General features: G+C 39.8%; 1 protein-coding gene across 2 annotated transcripts in view; it reads right to left on the bottom strand.

Moving 5' to 3' along the window:
* The window catches only part of adcy1a (adenylate cyclase 1a), a 41,111-nt gene extending 22,248 nt beyond the window's left edge, over positions 1-18,863 (bottom strand). For both annotated transcript variants that reach the window (XM_061732366.1, XM_061732365.1), the window contains exons 1-4: positions 17,665-18,863; positions 13,974-14,123; positions 13,613-13,731; positions 4,760-4,871 (exon numbers count right to left, since the gene is read on the bottom strand). In XM_061732366.1, the coding sequence (XP_061588350.1) occupies positions 4,760-4,871; positions 13,613-13,731; positions 13,974-14,123; positions 17,665-18,273 (990 nt within the window). In that variant the 5' untranslated portion in view covers positions 18,274-18,863. The remainder of the gene's footprint in view (positions 1-4,759; positions 4,872-13,612; positions 13,732-13,973; positions 14,124-17,664) is intronic.
* Positions 18,864-21,520: the final 2,657 nt, after the last annotated feature.

A 21,520-nucleotide genomic window follows, 5' to 3' on the forward strand; every position in this document is an offset into this window, starting at 1 on the left:
GGGATGTTCTCCAGATGAAGTAATTCTCTTTAAAATCCTGTTTTTTGTGCAGGAAGAATTACTCAATATGATGATGAATGCTTTAAACCTACTTGTATGGTCTCTGCTTCTATTTCAAAATATTCTGTGTACTTTCAGTCATGTAAAAAGTGAATAAATACAAAACATCTCGAAGAATTAAGAGACAGTAAATATATACATGATTGAGGTATCCTAAAAATGGATTCATGGAAAAAAAAGGAAGAGAGTGCAGAAAACCACAGGGCTTAAAAGACAGCTGAAGGAAGTAGGCTGCGGCTTGTCAATCATAAAGCTGAGAAAAAAGGAGCGGAGGAGTCTGAAAGCTGTGATGCAGGGAGGTGTTGAAAGATGAGAAAAAAGAGTCAAGAATGAAAAGCTTTGTGAAACACTGCCACAGAAACAGCAGAGGGACATGCATGCATGCAGACACAAAAGCTTATGCAGTACAGTGCTATTAATGTAACATGGTGCAACAATAACCATAAACTAATTACACTTCCTCTCAGGGCCGATTATGTTTTGGGGGCAGAACAGAATGTTGGAAACACCGTCATGGAAAGGATGTGTTTGTAGAGCGATGGGGCCGCAATTTGTCATCTAATTGTCAGGATGGTTGAGTGGTCCAAGGGGTTATGTTAACTGCAGTCTCTGAAGACGTGTGGCTTTGAATCCCATTTCATATGCAACTGTGCTCCAGAGTGCTCGTCTTTCAGCTGAAAGGCTGCTAGTTCAAGCTCCAAATCCAGTTCACAGATTAAAATTCCTTCCTGGAATCAGATCTCCTTCCTGATTTTCCAAACTGCTGCCTGCTCCAGGTAAGGCAAGGAGTATTCACAAGTACTTCACAAATTTAATAAAGTAGAATAATGTCCATTTCAGGTTGCTTACTGTTGCTTACTGTGATAAGTCCAGGGAGGAAAATGCATCATAGTCTCTTTATAATAAAAAGTTCAGTACATGATTATTTCAATAAGTATCAAAGGGTGTATCCAGGCAGATAATATTCACCTACTCAGTTTTTTCTGTTGCAATAGAGAGAACTGCAACAACTAACTTGCATGAAACACCTTGTTGCTTTGTGCAAAAACAATTTCTTTGTAAAACAAAAACATAACATGTAACTGGTTGTAACTGTGTTCGATTTTCCCATAATGCAGAGAAACCGCCAGCATCTCCGGGAAGCCGTATGCCTTCTACCAAACCAAATCTGGTCAACGGGAAAACTCCAGCTCTTTCTATACTTTCCCTTTTTCTGCTTTGCAATAGTTTAATGAAAGGCAACTTGTTCTAACTGAATTTGCTCAGCATATCCACACTGTGTTGAGTCATAATGATTTAGTCATTGGAAAAAAACACAAAAAAAGACCTGGCTCACCAGAACTAGTTAGTCATGGGTGCCAGAAAAGCACACCTGTCTTTAGAGTATAGACTGTAATAACTTATACGCCCCCCTCCGCTTTTTAGATTTTTGTTGAGATTTATTTTACAACTGTCTCACCAAAGATAGACTCTTTTTATCTTTAAATTCCAGTACATGAGTTATGTTTCCGACCTCCTTAAATCACACTGTTACTGTTACTCACTGTTATAAAGACAACTCTATTTTAAGATAAATATCTTCTTTACTTTTGATAAAGTCAGTGCCCTGTTGATAATTGTAAAATCTACTGAAATGTGTCAAACTGTCTTTAAAGCTGAAACACACACAGAAAACCAATATTCCCTCATAACTAAGCTTCATGGAGGCTACCTGTGGCTAAAGAGGAGATGACACCATAGTCAGATTGAGAGAGAAGAAGCTCTCAGATGAGGCATGATTCAGATTCATTTGTGTGAAAAAGACAAGACAGAGGAGAGGAGACTTGGTCTGCTATATCACCAGCTCTTTAGGAGAACACTGTGTTCCTGGCCCACTTCCCATGCAGCTTGACAAGTCCAAAGAGTGGACAGGTGGTGTGGGGATGGTGCTGGAATGGTATTACGAGATGATGCCCAGTGGCCATGTGGCATCTCTTGCTCTTCGTATGGGCCAAAAGAGAGCCTGTGTGCCCAGTGACCACGGCTATGAATCACTGACATTGCCCCTTCCTGCCAAAGTGGATCAGAATGATCGGGCTTTGGGTCAGGGCAAGGCTGGAACATCTGACAAGGAATTTTATGGCCGTGAAGCCTTTCGGGGTGACATGAAGCTTGGACCCAAAGTGCAGAAAAAAGCTGCTTATTCAATTATACATCAAATAATTACAGAGCACTAATTAAACCAGTAAGGTAATTGACACAATTGAAGACATAATATCTTCAATGCATAAAAATTTGAAGGCCAATCCAACGATTAACATCAGGTCTGTGACATGAATGCATGGAAAGCTGGAAGGACGACGCTTAATTGTAGCTGACAAACCGAATAGCAACAATCATATAAAAAAGTGATATAAAAATAATTAAAAGGGAATTATAATTGGTCATAACAAGCCAATAAGAGGGAATGTCTTTTTAGTTAGTTCTAAACCTGTGCCTATAAACAAACAAGTTAAAAATAGAAGCTTTCAACGGGGTCAAATGAACCCTTCGGTAAAAGCAAAAAAAAGGTTAGTTGTAATCCTATGGATTAATGGATTTGACATGGGCTTGAGCCTACTGTAAGTAATAGAAGCCAGATTACATGTAGATAGGTCTGTGGCACAAACAAAGATGCTCTAAGTGTCAGCCATATTCAAATCAGATGATGGAGACATGTCACATCCTTTTTGAGACGTTTTTGACATAACATTTTTCAAAGACCAATGATGTTTTCAGTCTATCCTCATTTCCTCCCTTGTTCTGTCTTTCTTAGGATTCCTGAATCCTTTGTCAATGACCAGTCTGAAGTCATCTAAGGATACGTTATCACACCACCAATCATGCTTCAGTAAAGGGCACACTAGCACAAAAGGATCCATAAACTTAATACAAGACTTTATCGAATCCTTAGAAAAACAAACAAAAGAATTTGCAGCCCTTTTATTAAACCATCTAAGGCTTTTGACATGAAGGCCCATGCAATATAAGCCCAAAGACTGATGCATAGATGTAGAAAGCATTTACTTCCACACATCCCAATGTAACCGAGTGTGTTCCTCAGGGATCGATCCTGAGACCACTTTATTTATTTATTTATTTTTTTTTTTAATATTTATTTTAGTTCCTGATTTTTTTTCCCTTTTATCACTCATTGCTCCTAACTACCTAATGCAATCCTGGGCATTGCTCTCCCTCTGCCAACCTCTGGAAGGCCCTGCCTCCTCCTTGCTTGGCTGGTGCACTACCAGCTCCACCACCGTGCATTGCCTCTTTATTTTTTTTACATAAAACAAACTTGATTCAAATGTATCAAATTTAGATCAAAACACAAAACAGTATATTGCAATACACTACTTCGCATACACACCTAGCCAGGCCTTTTGTGAACCAAAACAAGCTTTTAACACTGGCAAACATATTTTGTTTGATTTACAACTTAATCAAACTACAAAGAAAACAAACAAAGAAAAAGTAGAGAAGCTTTTAAACTTCCCAGCTATCATCACTTTTCAGAAAGAATAAAAAAAATACAAGTACAACTTAATGCTTCTCTTTCCTTTATACCTTTGATTTCACTATTGTTTAAAAATAAAGCTGAAGTCAAAAATGCTTTACATGAAAATCTGTTGACTCATTTTTTTCCTCTGGGCTGAAAAAATACAGAAAAAATTGATACTACTTCATTCACGCCTGTACTTGATTAGGGTAAGACTGAAAGACTGAAATGCATTACAGTTGACCGTAAACCTTTAAACACCATTGCAGGTTGAAAGTTTGCTTTGGTTTGTCAATTTTGTCCTGAAGACTCAAAAACTGGTGTATTTCTATCAATCTCTATCTATTTTTAAACTTACATCTTTCCAAGATCTATGCAAAGTTATTGTCTTTGTTCCAAAAAACGATTCATGGTTCTTTATACCTATCCACAATACAGCCCTGAACTGCAGAAAGAAAAACATTTGGATATACTGCTCATTCTGCTTAAATCAGCTGAAGAAAATCTGTGGATAAACATTGGCAGCAAAAATGTCTTCCTGTTAATGTTATGATTGAAGGACAATATATATTCTTACGTGTGTATTATTGTGTGTGTACAGTGTTTGTGTATTTCTGCTGACCTGAGGTGCTCCCTGTGTATGCCATGAAACTTGTTATACTAGCATTTGAAAGCACTGCATTAGAAAGCAAAAAGATTAACTGCACCAGCAAAACTCACAACAAAAGTCAAGCAAATGTTCAGCTCTGAAACCACGCAGAGTGAAATATTGACAGATGGGAGAGCTGAAATCTTTTCCACATACATACCAAGAGCAATTGAGGATGGGTACAAGTCGGCAATCCTTTCACTCGGTTCATTCACACAACAAGAGAGGAGGCGAGCTTTAGCTGTGGGCAAATCTGGCTGAGATTAAAGAGGTCTGTCAACTCTTCCTCAAATGAAGCACTAGATAATCATATTAAGCATCGTATGGGCTTCCAATATTCACTGTGACATAATTCCAAGCTACAGGCGTGTGGACTGTGGCCAAAGCAACGCACACACCAAAACATACACTCACACATTACTGTTGTGTCAGAATTTTGACAAAATGCAAATTGCACAGAGACAGAGCTGCTTTGAATGCTAACAGTGGCTGTAATTGAAGGATGTGGCTTCAAGGGAGGGAAACAGACTCACCGTGGCGAGCTCATCAAACTTTCCAAACAGCTCATTTAACAGCTTAACCAGTTCCTGTGCTGTACACTGAGAGGCCAGGCTGGTGAAGCCAACTATATCTGCAAACAGGATACTGTAACAGAGAGGAAAAAAAAAAGAAAGAATCAAGTCAGTGCTGGTTCTTTATTAGAGCATGTTGTGATCAAGAAAACTAATCAAGGTTTCTTTTTTAGAAAGGCCTTTAACAAGCTCCAGGAAAAGTAAATTGAGCGTTCTCCTAATGTGATTTCAAAACTAATCAAACTTTGAAATGAATTGCCTGCAAAAAAAGGGAGAAAAGAAAGGATAGAGAGAGAGAGAACCTTCTCTGTTCTTTATCTGACTGGCGGCGCAGTCAAGCAGAGCAACTCAAAATAGCAGCAGGAACATTCTCACGGGGATCGGAGACATGTCCTGTTAGGAGGTGCAGAAGAGCCATTCTCGGATATAATACAACCATCAAGGGGCTGTCACTATCTCCAGGTGAACTTGTATTCCCTTTTGACAGTTTGTATATAGGGCTAATAGTTTGTGCCTGAGATGATCATAAAAAAAAAAGAATAGAAAAGAATTTACCAGCAATTATGACAAGGCGTGCTGTTTCTGCATGTCAACACTCCACCATTACTGCAACTCTGTCTGAACTCTGCATGTCGTTCCAGGTGTGACTTAAATCATGAGTGGTGTGTGGTTGTTAGCCAACTCACAAAGCAGAAGCAACTGGTAAAAGAGACAAAAGATGATAAGAGAATTCAACCGAAGTTAGGACGTTGCTGTAAACCCACTGTTTGGATTAGCTAGGATGTGTTTTTGGAAGGGGCTACACCTAATTTGCAGCATCAGCAACGCAGTTATACAAATGTCCACTTGGGGGTGGCTCCAAAATGTAGTCAGTCCCCTTTGATTCCTTTGATCCCCATGTAAAAATGTCCAGCTTTGCAGCAGAAATTACCAAACAACTCTTAGCTCATGGCGTGAAGCTCAGCTAAGCGGTGACAGAGTGACTGCGAGTCCCAGCAGGGCTCCACTCGTCCTCGTTTCAGTTGTGCAAGTAGTTCTTTCAGATTCTGTTTTGGTAGCAACAATTACAATGAAAGGACATATTCAGTCAGAATGTAATGTAATGTTAGCTAATTCTTTGATGACCTGCACTTGGGCAGAGATGATAAAGAGGCCTGGCATAATGATTGTTCAGTTCTTTTTAAAAGATTTATGGTTTCAGACGATGAATGCGGGGAAGTGGCTGCTAGTTTGAAATCCGTCACCGATGGAAGATTCTGAAAAAGGTAGCATAGCTGCTATCAGACATTTAACTGTATTCTTTACTGAGAGATACTATAATGCTCATGATCATGAAAACCTTTTTAAAAAGAACAAATATTTATGCTCTAATATCAGTTTTACTTAGCCTGTGAAATATACTAATTTAATAGATGAATGATTTATCCGATAACTAAGTTATTTTGGAAAGCGCTTGCCCTTTGTCAAACTCCTTTTGTGGATTACTTGTCCAATGGGTTGTTGTCAAGAAAAACATCTGGTGTATCTAATTAATTTCTCTGTAATCTATCTGATGAACAACTTTGTTTCTGTAGCACTGAACATTAGAGGAGCTATGATAACCAGTTTTCATTTTGTGGGTGGCTGGGGATTACGCTTTGTGTTAAATGTTATATGGAAAAACACCCTACTGCAGAGCACTGAAACTGTCTCCACAAATTTGCCAAGTGACATTTTCCTCTATTTTATCACTGGAAATGACATCTGAAATGTTTTTTCTTCTGAAGGAGATGACAACATGCCGTGCTAGATAGGTTACATGGGAAGAAAATGTTTGTGTCCTGCCATGTTGTTCAGCTTTTGGACTGAGGCAGAACAGAAAGTTTTCCCATGCAGGATTCACCCCAAGTGCGTTGTAGCAGAAGATAGTGTGAAGGGAATTAGTCATCAAACTGTCCCCAGCAACTCGCATGTCTGCAGCTCTTGTTCTGACAGCAGGCTGTTGCCTTCATGTGGGCTTGAGTTTTCACAGTGTGACAGAGTGCTGGATCTCTAAGACAGAACTGCTAAATGTCATTTTGTTGTTTCACAGATGTCAGCATAATTTGACCTATTTGGTTTAATTTCTTTAATGGGAACTGTCGGTGGCTGAGAAATATTGAAATGCTAATGCTAATTAGCATGTTTCTGGTCAGATTTTAAGATATATTCACTACAACTTTAACGTAAGATTAAAAATGAGCAGCCTAGGTTCTGAAAAAGCCCAAATGTCTCTGTTCAGCTGTTGGAAAGGAAAAAACCCATTACATAACACATGAGCTGTATAAAGCAAAATTAATGTAAAACATACATTATCCAATAACTGAGCTGTATTTTAAGATTTTAAGTGAACGGTCTACACAACACATGTTCGGTTAATTTTGTCTGCAAAGCTAAGATAGTAAATCAGGTTTCATGGCTGCACTGGCTGAATTTCAGGTTCAAGCTAATTGTTCTATCAGATGTAAGTCCATTTGGATAAAATAGTCTGCTAAATGACAGTAGTACTAGTAGTAGTAATACCTTTTTCAAGAAAATGCCTGTTTATGAATTTCAATTCATGTGTAACTTTCTTTCAAATGTGTCTCAAATACAAACGTCACTGTGGAAGCACACAGCTGAGTGAAGACAACAGTGAATGCATACAGTTGGCTTTTTTAAGAGAGAACAAATTTGCTTTTGACCAGGAAAGAGCAATCCTACTTATTTAGGTGCTCTGGATTTGAAGAAAGTTGAAGAGAACTTTAAGTCGGCCAGACGTAGACTCCCCTCTGTATTGCATGCCTCTGTGATGTGATATTAAACAGGTGAGGCAGCTGTCTCTCGTATGTTCTCAACCAGACATTTACGAGTATTTTTTAACTGATGCTGAGAGAAACTGCTGCCTTGACCTCCACGTCTGACTGTGAATTAAGTATAATCAACCATGACGTGCTGGACAAAGTGTCTAACGGAGTAGAGAGTCCTAAATTCTCATGACCTCTAGTGACCTTTGGTGTTTTTGCCTATGTTTCAGCTCCAGGATCCTGTGTACAGATGCCCAGAGCAAACATTAATAGAGTATGAGTGCTGTGTTCAAAGTCCAGGACATCCAAGATAACGTATGCTTGGCTTTAAAAATGCAACAGAAAAGTTCCTTATATCAAAGTGCTTGGATGAAAGAGATTCTCCTGTTTCAGATCTGCAGTATCAAGGTTTGATGCTGTGTCATAATGCCCGACATTCTGTGGAGAATTGTGCCTCAGAGAATTTAGTAAACATAAGGTAAGCCACAATTATTAATGACAAACTTTATACTTGGTTTATATAATATATATATATATATATATATATATATATATATATATATATATATATATATATATATATATATATATATATATATACTGTAATGTCATCAGCTTTGACGAGGCAATTTAATTTTGCAAGCAATTACTTAAGTAAGATGTGTGGCAGATTGTTCCTTGAATGATACATGTGTTCATTGTAATGTATTGTACATATTTTCTTATTGAATAAAGTTTGAAAAAAAAGGTTTGTGGCAGACTTTCTTTGTCCTATTTACGTCTTTAGTCTTTTTCTTTTGTGTTGTGCCTAGTTATTGCTAGCTGGTGTCTAGTAAAAAAAAAGAAAACATTTGATGTTTACAAGTGAAAATGACGTGTCTTTATTTGTATACAGAGCGGGAAGGTCAGATCACTCAAGACACATCTGGACACACATTTTAATGGCAGGTGTGATCAGATTTCTCAAGGTGCTTGTTAATGCAAGGTCACAGTGGGGCTTTAGTCACTAAACTTTTATCATCTACAGTAATGTGGAATTTCATTAAAATAAGCACATAAGCATTATTCTGCTGACTAAAGCATTATAGTATCTAATATTGCCTTAACCCTTCACACACACACACACACACACACACACACACACACACACACACACACACACACACACACACACACACACACACACACACACACACACACACACACATTCACATTCACAGACTTTTTTTGAAGAGAGCTATTTTCCCACTTATGCTAATTTCTCATCTCCCTCCTTGGGAGGCATTCCTGCAGCTACACTGGCTAATGTGATGTCAATTTAATCACCCAGCTGAAGATACAAGCCACAAGGGTTAACTTCAGATGGGCCCTTCTGGAAATACAGTATAGGCAGCAGATGTGCTGATGCCAAGTCAATAAAAGTGCAATGTGCTTACAACAAATACTACAGTGATAGGATTTGATTTCTTTAGTGTGAGTTTGCAACTACATGGACTGCCACACCTCCCGTATGTGACCCAAGTAGGTCATCTGAGAGCTCTGAACATTTTGATTATCTCCCAGAGTACATTCAAGTTTTACTTCTTTAAAGGTTGGTATTTTCTACATGAGCTGAGACCATTTTGATTTGTATCTTCTAGAGCAGTTTTATTAGAAGTATTTTTTCTTAGCCATACCATATTTTGTGTATTTATATATATTGTATTTAGTTCATGCATGAGCACAACAGTCACTCTACAGTTTCTCCCATCCGGTCCATATTGGGGATGAACAACGGCAACTGCATAAGCCAGGGAACCATTGACAAAAAACTCCATACCATACCATTACCATAACAACAACATACTATATGGTAGTGAGGAGAAACGTAAAGAAGTGGCATCATGGCCAAAGGTGATCTTTAAGCCCAATATCTTGTAATTATATATATATATATATATATATATATATATATATATATATATATATATATATATATCTTTTTTACTTTTTTACCCCCCTCCCTGCATGTGTGTGTGTGTGTACTGCTGCTAACACGTGAGTTTCCCCATTGAGGGAGTAATAAAGGACTATCTTATCTTATCTTATCTTAAAAGGTCACAAAGTATGGTGATTAGGAAGTAGAAGACACAGAAGGAACATTTTACTTTCGTGACAGGAGCTTTTCTGAACAGATTGGTGTTTTCATCTTCTATGGCCCCTCTCTCTTGTGGGGCTCCTCAGAGTTCCACATTACTGTTTTCTTTGTATATGCTGCTACTGGGGTCAATTTTTAGGAAATATAATCTGCCCTTTCATTGTTTTGCAGATAATATACAAATGTATTTGACAATTAAGTCTAATAATTGTGATTTCCTGCAGGTGGTCGGTCTGGTTAGACATTAACTTCCTACATCTTCCTACATTTGTTTAAATTTGATAAATAGAAAAGTTATTTTATAAAAAGCAGCTTCTTCCAGTTTAGGCTATTGGTTAAAGTGAAACCATACTTGTCCTGTCAGGGTTTTAAAACACTCAGACATGCTTTTATAACTACAGGATTGGATTATTGTAATTCTTTGTATGTTGGTTCAGACCAGTCATCTCTCCATTGGCTGCCGTTGGTGCAAACACTGCTGCTCAGTTCTTAACTGGGAACAGAGAACACAAGCATATTCCTCCAGTACTGGCATCACTTCACTGGCTTTCTGTCCATTTTGGAATAGATTTGATGGATTTTTAAGGTTTTAAATGGCACCACTTTATTTGCTAGATCTTATCCATATTCATATTCCTGTCAGGGCAAATCCTTGCCTAACTAAATCTGGCGAATACTTCATTTGTTTGACTGTGTTTTTATGTGCAAAAATTGTAATGTTGATATTTGTCGGTAAAGCACTTCGGTCAACACTTACTGTTTTTAAATGTGCTATATGATTAAATATGACTTGATTAGCTCTGCCTAAACAATCAGGGAGAACCAAACTAAATGCTTGGAAAAGTGATAGGAACATCTTAATCCCTGAGATGAATGAATGAGGAAAATAGATAAATTGGGATTGCTTCGGGAAGTTTTAAGTCCTGGATTTATCAGCACAAGATGCCAAGGCTGTGGCTACAGATAGTCTACGAGATACTGATGACTGTGGCGAGGAAAGTCAACAAACTTCTCCTTATTTGAAGCACAAGTTTCTTGTGTTTATTTTAACCAAGTTGGTGGTTTGGCATTTCTACTAGCTTCACAGCTGCGGGGTATCAAATCAGATCAAGACAGCTACGGCTTCCACTGTCTCCTCCGGTGGAGGAGTTCAACGTGACCAACTGCAAGGTGGTGATGATGTTCAGAGAATCCAGAAACGGTGCTGGAGTAACAACAAGGTCCGGTTACAAGTGGGAAATAGAAACCACAGCAAGGGAGGCCAAAAACTCTCTGAACCTGAACGACACCACTGGGAAGCTCTGCAAGCGCCAGCAAGGGCTGGAAACTGCTCAGCGTGGAGGAGAGGAGTGAACTGGTCCAAGAAGAAGTCTGGCAAACAAGTGGAAGACATGCAAAAAGGCAAAAACTAACAACCCAAGAAACATGGACGAAATTAAATCTTTGCAAAAAGGAGTCTCATGGGCTGAACTCTGGAAGCTGACGCCTTTCTGTATAAACTTCCGCTTGAGGTCTTTATATGATACACTTCTGTCTCTGGCAAACGTGGCAAGGTAGGACCTGAGGGAAGACCCATTATGCAGACCACAGCTCTTACCCAGCGAGGGTATACGGGTAACACGACAAGGTGCTCATGGTGGCAGATGTCTTAAAGCAGACCAAGAAAAGGCCACATCAACAACACAAGCCACATGCACTGATGTTGCAGTTCACCCAGGTATGGGTGGTCGCAAGGGTGGGGAGGGCTGTGATGAGGCCCACAAGAGGAAGACCTTGAAATACCAAGATCTATTCCAGGAGTACAGAGACCTTGGGTGGTAAGTAGGGGACTGAGGGGTTTCTAGCACAGTCTGTATGGATTGCATGTACTACATGGATGGACAATATATAATGACATATAATATGACATATACTAGACATTGCAAAATAATTTTAAGACTCAAATCGAAGTATATTTCTGACTCATAAAAACAATACCCATTAATCAGACACTGCCCACATTCTCACCGAATAGACTAAAGAAACATGAGTAATAAGCCGTATTGCACAGTTGAGTTTCTAATTATTGTCAACCCAAAACACATAAATCACATTTGCCAAAATCATCTACAGTTTCTCAAAGGAGGACACTGTCCAAAGGAGTTTGAGGCACAAAAAGCAATCGGCAGAGCTCCACTGAGATCTGTCCACATTTAACCAGCGTGTGCAACCACCAGCACGCACACACACTCACACAGACTGTTACGCAACAAGAATTTAGTCTCCATTGCATTTAATCCCCTGTAGCAACTTAATCCTGGAGCTAACCAAACTCTCCTTCTCAGGCCTCCCTGCTGCTCTGAGAACACAGAGAAAAGGAGGAAAGCAGAAGATAATGATGAAAAACAAGAAACGCTACAGCTGAAAGGGTAGATTTGACAATGCAACTGGACGTACAGAGGAAAAATAGGAATAAGAATCACACAACTGTCTTTTGCAGAAAAATTAAACAGTTATTGTTATGTTTTTTGCTTTGAACATACTTGTACGTTTTTTTAATGATTTAGGATTAAGGTCAAACACAGCTACCGTAACTAGAGAGTAAAGGCAAAAATCGCAGGAGCCAGATTGGAAGTAGTATATTATGACCCGTATACAAGATATGTAGAAGATAAGTTGATTATAACAAACACTTTAGCAAAATACTGGACTTCTTGGACTTGAAAACTTCAATGTGATACAAATTAAAGGCAAATGTTGTACTTGGAGTGCACGCACACTAACCAAGTTGGTCTGTGCTGTGCCTAAACGCAATCAACCCTTCCTCCGGATTTACCCACTGGCACGCATTGACATTACTCCAGTCTCAATAGCACTTCGGCAATTGCAGCTTGTAGATACATCACCACATTATCAAATTAAGCACATATTTGTTCATTAGAAGCATGTGTGGTCTCAGAGAATCAGTTCAATGGAGAACAGCTAAGAAAATATGGTCGTAACATTTCTGACTTTGTGGCTTGTTTGAGTTTTTCAGATCATACACATCCGTCCCACATCTTTGAATTTCTGGACTACACCACTAAATGACCGTCTCAAGAAACACCATGCATACATTGCAGACACACCCTCTTTTTCACACATACACACAGTGTGAGTGCACCCTTATTGTTCCCTCACACTCGGAGATCCGTACCGTGCCCAGGCAAGATTGATCCTAAAGTGTTAGTTTGTCTGGGTTTTATTTTCGGGTTGTGCAATTCCTGACCTCTGACAAGGATGTGAGAAGCATGCTTGGGCACAGTATGGTCTCACATCAATACAGAGGGAGGGTCAGTCGTGTTTGGGCATGGCACGGTACCATTTCGGTGGTAGTTGTAGTTGTTATGCTGATTGGGATTTAAAGGGACAAAATATTTTTTTCTTTAGATTAAATATCAGAATATGAAAACTAACTTTTTTATCTGCCGCAACATTACAGAAATGCTTGCATGTCACTGCATAACCAATAATAAATAACACTAACTGGAGTGATTGCAGAACACACTGTTTTCCGAAAGTAAAGCCTCACATGCACTACGGATGTGTTGTTTTTTTCCTCTATTTCCTGGGTTTCTACTATCATCCAGTTAATGCAGAGCAACGTCTTCCTCAAAACTTCAGTGCAATTTAAATTGCAAAGAAAAAATAATTTAACCTTTGATGGTTGTGTGAGGAACTTAATATTTATTGTTCAGCAACCTTGAGGGCTATTAATGTTTTCAGATACTGTTGAGATGTTTTCAGATGAAAATCCAGCAATGAGGTGAAGATATTCTCTCCAAAAGTGGCAGGACGTGAGTCAAGTCACAGCAAGAGTTACAATGATTTGTATAATGTACGACAGGGTCTCACCTGACATTGTCATGACGCTGGATGTAGATTTTGTGAAAGATCCTTTCAGGGGGCTTCAGGAAATCCTCTTTCATCTCCATAGCTACGTTCCTGGGCAACAGACTCATTAGCAGGCGCTCCTGTGTGCACACGTGTGTGTGAGAAAGAGAGGGGGTGAGGGCCCATAAAGAATGATTAATTTATACAGTGAAACACGGCAAAGTTATCACAGGATAGAGTGTAAGTGGCAATAAGAAATGTGTGAAACAAAAAGGCATAAAAAAGATATGAAAATTGTGTTGAAATGAGTCATAGCTTTTAGCTGGATTTAGACACATGTCTAATTTTACCCGCAGTCCAAGCAGAGTGCAGGTGGCTGTACCTGTTTCTCGTTTTCATCCTCCATATGGAGCTTCTCCTCGATGCAGTTGCGAGCCTGCAGGAAGGCTTTCCGCTGGGCTCGCTCGGTCAGGATGCGCACAAACAGCCCAGACAGGTTGACACTGGTGAACAGCACTGTGTTGGCAACCAACTGAGAAAAAAGGAGGGGGAGAAAAGTCTATGAAGTAGTTTTAATTAAGTGGTAAGGTTTTTATCAACAGTAACAGTAAATCTCAAAAAAATGATATGGATGTGATGGTTCCCAAAAAACTGTTATGAATGAATGTTGTAAATTTCATCTTTGTGTGTCTTGTTTCACTATTTCCAAATGACAAATGACAACTCAATTTCACACATGCATAACACAATTAAATGTTGAAATTGTATTTTGGTTGATAGTCTGCCTTAGTGCTTTTTTTGGATCATTTAAAAATCTGTGCTTTAGTCATCCATCACAACAGATGGAGCAACAACATGACTGCTAACCTTGTGCAGAATACATCTTTCTTTTACTTGACTGAGGCATACTGACTGACTTTGTACACATGCCAGACGATGTCCTATGGTGAACACAGGGAAGCTGTCTCTTTGAGCAATATTCATGTATTTTTTTTATAATTAGCCTTGTTTTTTTGGAGTAGGAATTAGAACATATGGTTCAAACTCAATGTAAAAAGCCTCATGAGCATCATAAGCGCATTGTCAAATCTTCATTTCATATATGCCAAAAACCTACCAAAACAAACAGCATTGATTAGTGGATTGCCTTGAAAGCAGAAGGCTGACTTTGTGTTGAACAGTATTGCTAGAAACCCCTGACAGGTTTAAATCTGAGTTAATTGCTTTAAAGACCTCACTCTTGTGCTTACTAATATGAATTTACCTATAATTGCTTTTACTGCACGTCTTAGTCACTCTTTCAGCAATCGGAGATAGATATTTATAGTTTCACATCACTGTGGAAAATATGGAATTACTACATTAACTTATTACATTACTACTAGCACTCTGAATTAAATAATTTCACTATGCACCCCGGTGAGAACTGGGATAAGTTCCACTGTAGATTTTTTTTTTTTTTTATATATTCTTATGTAGTGTGATTAATAGTTTTTTTTAAACTAATGTCAACCTTACTTTGAAGGGCATGGTTGTTTGGTTACTGTCCTGTGAGGAATAACATCAAGACTTGAAGCTGGAGAGCAGCTCCAGTCCACACTCGCTTCAGTAATAAGACTGAGCTGTGAAGAAGACAGTACTGTAGATCTGAATGCCTGGGACCGATGTGACCGGTTGGTCCAAGACTTGGATGAGTGCCATGCAGCTCATCTCTAAGCTTAGTGGATTAGCTATCTCTGGTAGTCCAGCTAACACTGTCCTTCACGTGGCTATAAAGGTATCTCATAGCCTCTGCAAACACGTTGACAACGCTGACAGCATGATGAACTGATAAAATCTCATATTTCACTTCCAAGAACTGCACAATCATCATGTCATATGTTACACATAGGCAGAAATGTTCCAATACCCCCGAGAGGTTTGACTGATGTGACATTTCTTTTTGTCACACACCTGATGACAGTCAGAAATCTGAATTGTGTCTGTGTCATTGTGACAGAAAAAGGTATAAATGTACAGATGCACCATGGTGTACCAATTCCTGAAGGTCTGAAATGAAATGGCATGACTTTGCCCTATTTTCCATAACTGGAGCATATAGTGAAGTGCAACTGGTACATGTGTGTGTCCCTCCAGTTTGCCCTACTTGTGGTGCTAGCAGGATGTCACTCCAGTTCTCCATTTCCAGCTGACTCTTAAGAGACTGCACCTAATGGTCATGACCATACAGACTGCTTTGCGTATTTTTTTTCTTATAGATTTGTTCACTCTCCTAAGCCTACATGTAGTCTTCATGGCAGCGATGACCTTGCTCACTTTCACATTTGAGGTGACATATACAGTACATTTGAGGGGAGATATCATGGATTGTGTGTGTGTGTGTGTGTGTTGTATGTGCCTGACTGCATTTGGGTGTTTAAAATGACTATTACGGACTGAACATAACTAAAAATCCCTAAAGAAAAGCAACACTTTCAAATTGTTTGTGTTGTCATATTGTCAGGTTGACAATGTGTCAGTCAGTTTAAATTTGCAGGGCACAGTGACATCACAGAACCAGATCAGATCAGAGTTAACTAGTCCAGTTTCTTCATTTTTATTACATCTCTATTGCAAGTACTGCAAAACTGTAACGCGGATTTCAAAAAGATGTACTTCTTACAGAAGAAGGGAGGTGGAGAAGAGTGATAGTGCTGACTCCACCCACCTAAAAACCACCTGCTCTGAACACAGCTGAAAAGGCCGAGTTGAATAGTCTGCTTTTGTACTGTATTCCTTTGGTATTTTGACCAAAGCATATCACAGACATTTCATTAAGACCTCAGAAAATTGCGTCACCATTTGAAAAACGTACACAATGTGTCAACTTTAGGAAATATTTGCATGATAATACTTCTCATTTCATTTCGTCCACTACATAAGACTACAAGTTAAGATTGACTATATATTCTTTTACACTTTTTTAAATTATGGTTAATAGCGATGTCCATTTGATCTGGTAGCACCACTGCCATTTTCTGTTATCTATTTATTTATGTATTTATGTATTTATTTATTTATTTATTTATTTATTTATTTATTTATTTATTTATTTAATGGTAGACATAGTTTGTTAGAACTCTTTTACTCAGCATACACTGATACAAATATTGTGCTTGATCTACTTAAAAAAAAATAAGTCAACTTTTTGCATGAGATTATTATGTAGATCAAAAAAAGATAGTCTTTGTTTAAACTACTTAATTTTTTGTATGTAAATAATACATTTTGCAAGTACAGTCAACTTAATTGTGTTAAGTTTACTTTATTTATCAAAATTAAGTTGACTTTACTTGCAAATGAATTTTGTACATACTAAAAATTAAGTAGTTTATACAAAGACTAGTCTTTCTTGATCTACATAAAAATCTCATGCGAAAAAGTTGCCTTAATTTTTTCAAGCAAGATATTTTTTACTGTGGTGTTCTACTTAAACAAATAAAGCATGTTTCATCTAAACGTTGGCCAATCTGCCCAATAGATTAAAATTAATATAAAAAAAGGAAAAGTAAATACAACAAGAGCATTGCTTGTTGTTTGTGTGTAAATGAAAAGATTGCCTGGGATTACATTAATACTGCTTGTTAAGGAAAAAATTCACAATGTCTTGTTTTTTGAACAAATGCAGCTTAAGTTCAAAACTAGATGTATTCATGTAAAGCAACAAACTTCATTTTTAATTGTTAAAATCACAGATTTAAATATGTTATATTTACATGCGCTTAGATTTATTTTATTCAGTGTATAAGGACACTCGCAACAGGGAGCTGTCCTTGGTGCTGAAATTACTTCTAAAGGCTGATTTATGGTTCCGCGTTACACCAACGCAGAGCCTACGGCGTAGGGTACGCGGCGACGCGCACCCTACGCCGTAGGCTCTTTAACGCAGAACCATAATTCAAGCTTTAGGTGACTCCCAGGACTTGATCAAAATAACAGAAATGATGACTATTGTTGGCATACCAATGTTACAACCAAACAATACTATAGTGCAGGGAGAAGTACACATTAAACGCTGTTTTAAATACACTCACCGTTCTCCATAGTTTCTGTGTTTTCACTGTGACAGAAGTGGCAGTCACAATTAAATGCGAAATGGAGACCATTATCCCAAACACGATCGCTAAGAGCGTCCGCACCGGCAGGAGCGCGTAGGCGACGAAGGTGACCAGGATGAGCTGCCACACGCCCTGCTCCGGGGACGTGGGGGGCTCCAGCCCCATCGCGCCCAGGGAGAAGGGACAGCACAGGAAGGAGAAGGTGAAGCCGAAAAGCAGCGTCAGGTTGACGATCTGCTGCAGCTGAGTCACCTGCAGGTACTTGACGTTAGTCACGATGAAAAGGGACACGAAGACCACGCAGTGGACCGGGTGCGAGCCCTTGGAGATGGTGAGGCTGGGGCCGGACAGCAACTCCACCACGGCCAGGGTCGAGGACATGAAGATGAGCACCGCCAGGGCTTTGAGGGTGGAAGTCTGCTCCAGTTTCAGGTTGTAGTTCTGGAAAAGAGACTCGAGCTCCTTGCAGTCGAACTCGTCCTCGCACACGATGGTGGTCAGAGGGACGCCCGGGGGACAGTGACTTCTCTTCCGCCTGGTTTTGACTTTCTGAAACGGTATTTCCTCCATGTCAGTGCCATTCATAAACTGAATTCCTGCACACAGCTTTGGAGCCGACAGAAGCCCCCCCGGATCTACACACGCCGACCCAGACAGGTAGACTGGAGGAGGCTGAGACTGAGCTGAGCGTCCCAGATAAGAGGAAAAGCTTGGCCGCTGGCCGCAGACGCGCTCCTCTATCCACAGGTTGGACCGGCTTGTCTGGGAAGCTCAGCTATGATCGAGCATGTCTTCATTTCCCGAGTGTCTTTGAAGACGACCCGCTGCCAAAAAAAAAAAAACCCTCCTCCAAAAATAACAATTTTATCATTCGTTTGAGCCCCACATGAGGATCAGCGCGCATGCACGACGCAGTTCTGGTGGAAACAGCTTTTTGCGGGGCTCAGATAGGATCACGCCTGCGCATTATGAGGTGAAGATAAGACACGTCTGAGCTATATACCGACACGCACAGTCAAGACGAATTGACTATAGGGCAGCTATACTGAGCTTCCCTGGCCGGCCAGGCAGAGCAAATGGATCATCATCATTATAATGATAGTGTCCTTTTCTCTTTCCACTTGCAGATGACACGCGTCCATCATTAAAGCGCGTGCAATTGAATCTTCCCAGGATCCAGTCATGACCTTCCTTCCTTTCTCGTCTTCATTCTCACTCGTGCATTAATACACAGCAGGCACAGACATGGCATAGGAGTTTTGTGACACCCCCCGCCCTCACCATTAGAACCCTTTTTGGCATTCAGGGGTGGCGTCTCATTCATTACCAAGGGAAGATTAGTCATCCGTCACCGGCTGCCGTTGCCATGTCCAGTCGGTGCCAGAGGGGGTGTAAGAAAGTGACAGATGGGTGGCCAATGCCAAAGTCGGGCGCTCGACCATCCCAGGTCTCTGGCATGCCTTCTGTCCCCCCCATCCCTCCCCCCTCACAGTAGCGTCCACTCCTCGTGTCACTTTGGCTCAGCTGTTCGACTTCCAGCTTTCACTGATCCAACACTATGGGATGAATATATAGAGTGTGGGAGGTAAACAACGAGAGTGAAATGAATGGGGTAAAAATAGAAGCGGAGAGCTATTAGGCAAACTTCCAAATTCTGAGACAAGAAAGCAAAATGTCTTCTACAAAAGGCTTGTTTCGTTATGAGACTTCAAAGCAAGAGTTGTATGACAAATTTGAACATGTTGTATTCTGATGCAGAAGTAAAGTTGATATGATTAGTCACTTGTTAGACGATTAGAAACTATTTTTGATAATCAGTTCAACAGTTATCAATTCCAATAGCGCCAAATGTCGCACAAGTACAGCTTTTTTTTTATCCAAACTTTCTTTATTGAATTTTGTGCAGAACAGGCAAAAACTCATAGTTTAACAAGCAGTAAATCAACAGTCAGACGATAAAGCCAGTCCTTTTTACGTTTCAAACCCAGAACAACCCATCCACCCACCCACCCACCCACCCTGAACTGTACGTATTTAAACCATTCATTCTCACAACACACATAGTACAAAATACAAATTAAGACAGGTGACCAAGATTAAAAATAATAATAATAATAAGTTTTAAATAAATAAATGAATAAAAATAATTTAAAAAAAAATATATATATGTATAAAATAAATGTCAATTGCACAGTAGTACATAGTTGAAGACAACAGTAATAGATAGATAATTAAATTAAATAAATAAAGCAAAAACAAAACAGAACAGAAAAAAAAAAAAAAAAAAAAAAAAAAAAAGGGGGGGAAGGGAGGGGGAAGGCGGGGGGGGGGGGGGGGGGGGGGGGGGGGGATGGCTCAGTCGGTTTCTGCAATTATAGTCATAGAGTCAATGTGCCTGAGGAGTGGTTGCCATATCTTATAGAAACTGTTTGAGGAACCTTTCAGGGAAAGCCTGATCTTCTCTAATGCGACACACTGCAGTATGTCCTGAACCCATTTGTTGTGAGTTGGAGGGGAGGCGTGGGACCATTTTAGAAGAATGAGTCTTCGAGCAAGTAATGTGGTGAATGCTATGATTTTTCGCGTTGAATTAGGCTCACCGTGTGAGTGCAATCCAAAGAGAGCTGTAAGGGGATCAAGTGGTATAGTTCGGCCTGTTGCTTTACTAAGTGTATCGAATATTGCTGTCCAAAAATCAGATAATTTAGGGCAAGATAAAAACATATGAACGAAGTCGGCAGGGGCTTGCCCACATCTGTTGCATGAGTCCGCTCTGTCAGGGTAGATTTTGGCAAGTTTGGCATTAGTAAGGTAGGCTCTATGCAGGATTTTACATTGAATAAGGCTGTGCCTCGCACAAATAGAGGATGAATGAACATTTTTTAATATCTCCTCCCATTGCTCATCAGCCAAGGTGATTCCAAGGTCCTGTCCCCAAGTAGCTCTTAAGGAGACCAGATGGTTTGGGGACAATGTATAAATTAGTTTATATGTGGTCCCTATGAGTCCTTTCTTCCTGGGATTGAGCAATAGAAATTGGTCAATAAGAGAGTTTGGGGGTCTATTAGGAAACTGGGGGAAGCAGGATTTCACAAAATGTCTTATTTGGAAGAACCGAAAAAGGTGAGTGTTTGGTAAGTCAAATTTTGCAGCCAAGTCGGTAAATGAGGAGAAAACTCTATCAACAAAAAGGTCGCCAAGCGTTGTCAGGCCTTTCTCAGACCAGGTACGGAAGGCTGGATCAGAGCATGACGGCGCAAACAGGTGATTATGAAAAATTGGTGATTGGCAGGACTGTGTGTGGAGACCAAAAGCCCTTCTGAACTGATTCCAGATCATTAAAGTGTTTCTTACAATTGGGTTAGGGCTAACCTGTTTAATTAACATAGGTAATTGAGAGCAAACCACAGACCAAAGGGAGAAACGTGAGGAGGAGACTTCGAGCAAAGCCCACTGTGGGGAATCAGGTATCGTTTTAACTGTGTTCCAGAGGAGGAGCTTGTTGATATTGCAGGCCCAGTAATAGTAGCGGAAGTCTGGGAGCGCTAGTCCTCCTGAGGATTTAGGGAGTCGGAGCGCTGTTCGACCGATTCGTGCACGTTTATTACCCCAGAGGAAGGAGCTAATCAGCTGGTCAAGGTTGGAAAAGAACGATTTCCTTATGAAGATGGGTATATGTTGAAAGAGGTAAAGAAACCGTGGAAGTAACGACATTTTTATCAGGTTGACCCGCCCAGCCAAAGAGAGCGGGAGGGAAGACCACCTGGCAAAGTCTGATTTACAACGTTCGAGCAATGGGTTGAAATTTTTGTCAAATAGTTGGGAAAATGAT

Source organism: Cololabis saira, chromosome 10 (genome assembly GCF_033807715.1).
Source record: "Cololabis saira isolate AMF1-May2022 chromosome 10, fColSai1.1, whole genome shotgun sequence".
Lineage (NCBI taxonomy): Eukaryota > Metazoa > Chordata > Actinopteri > Beloniformes > Belonidae > Cololabis > Cololabis saira.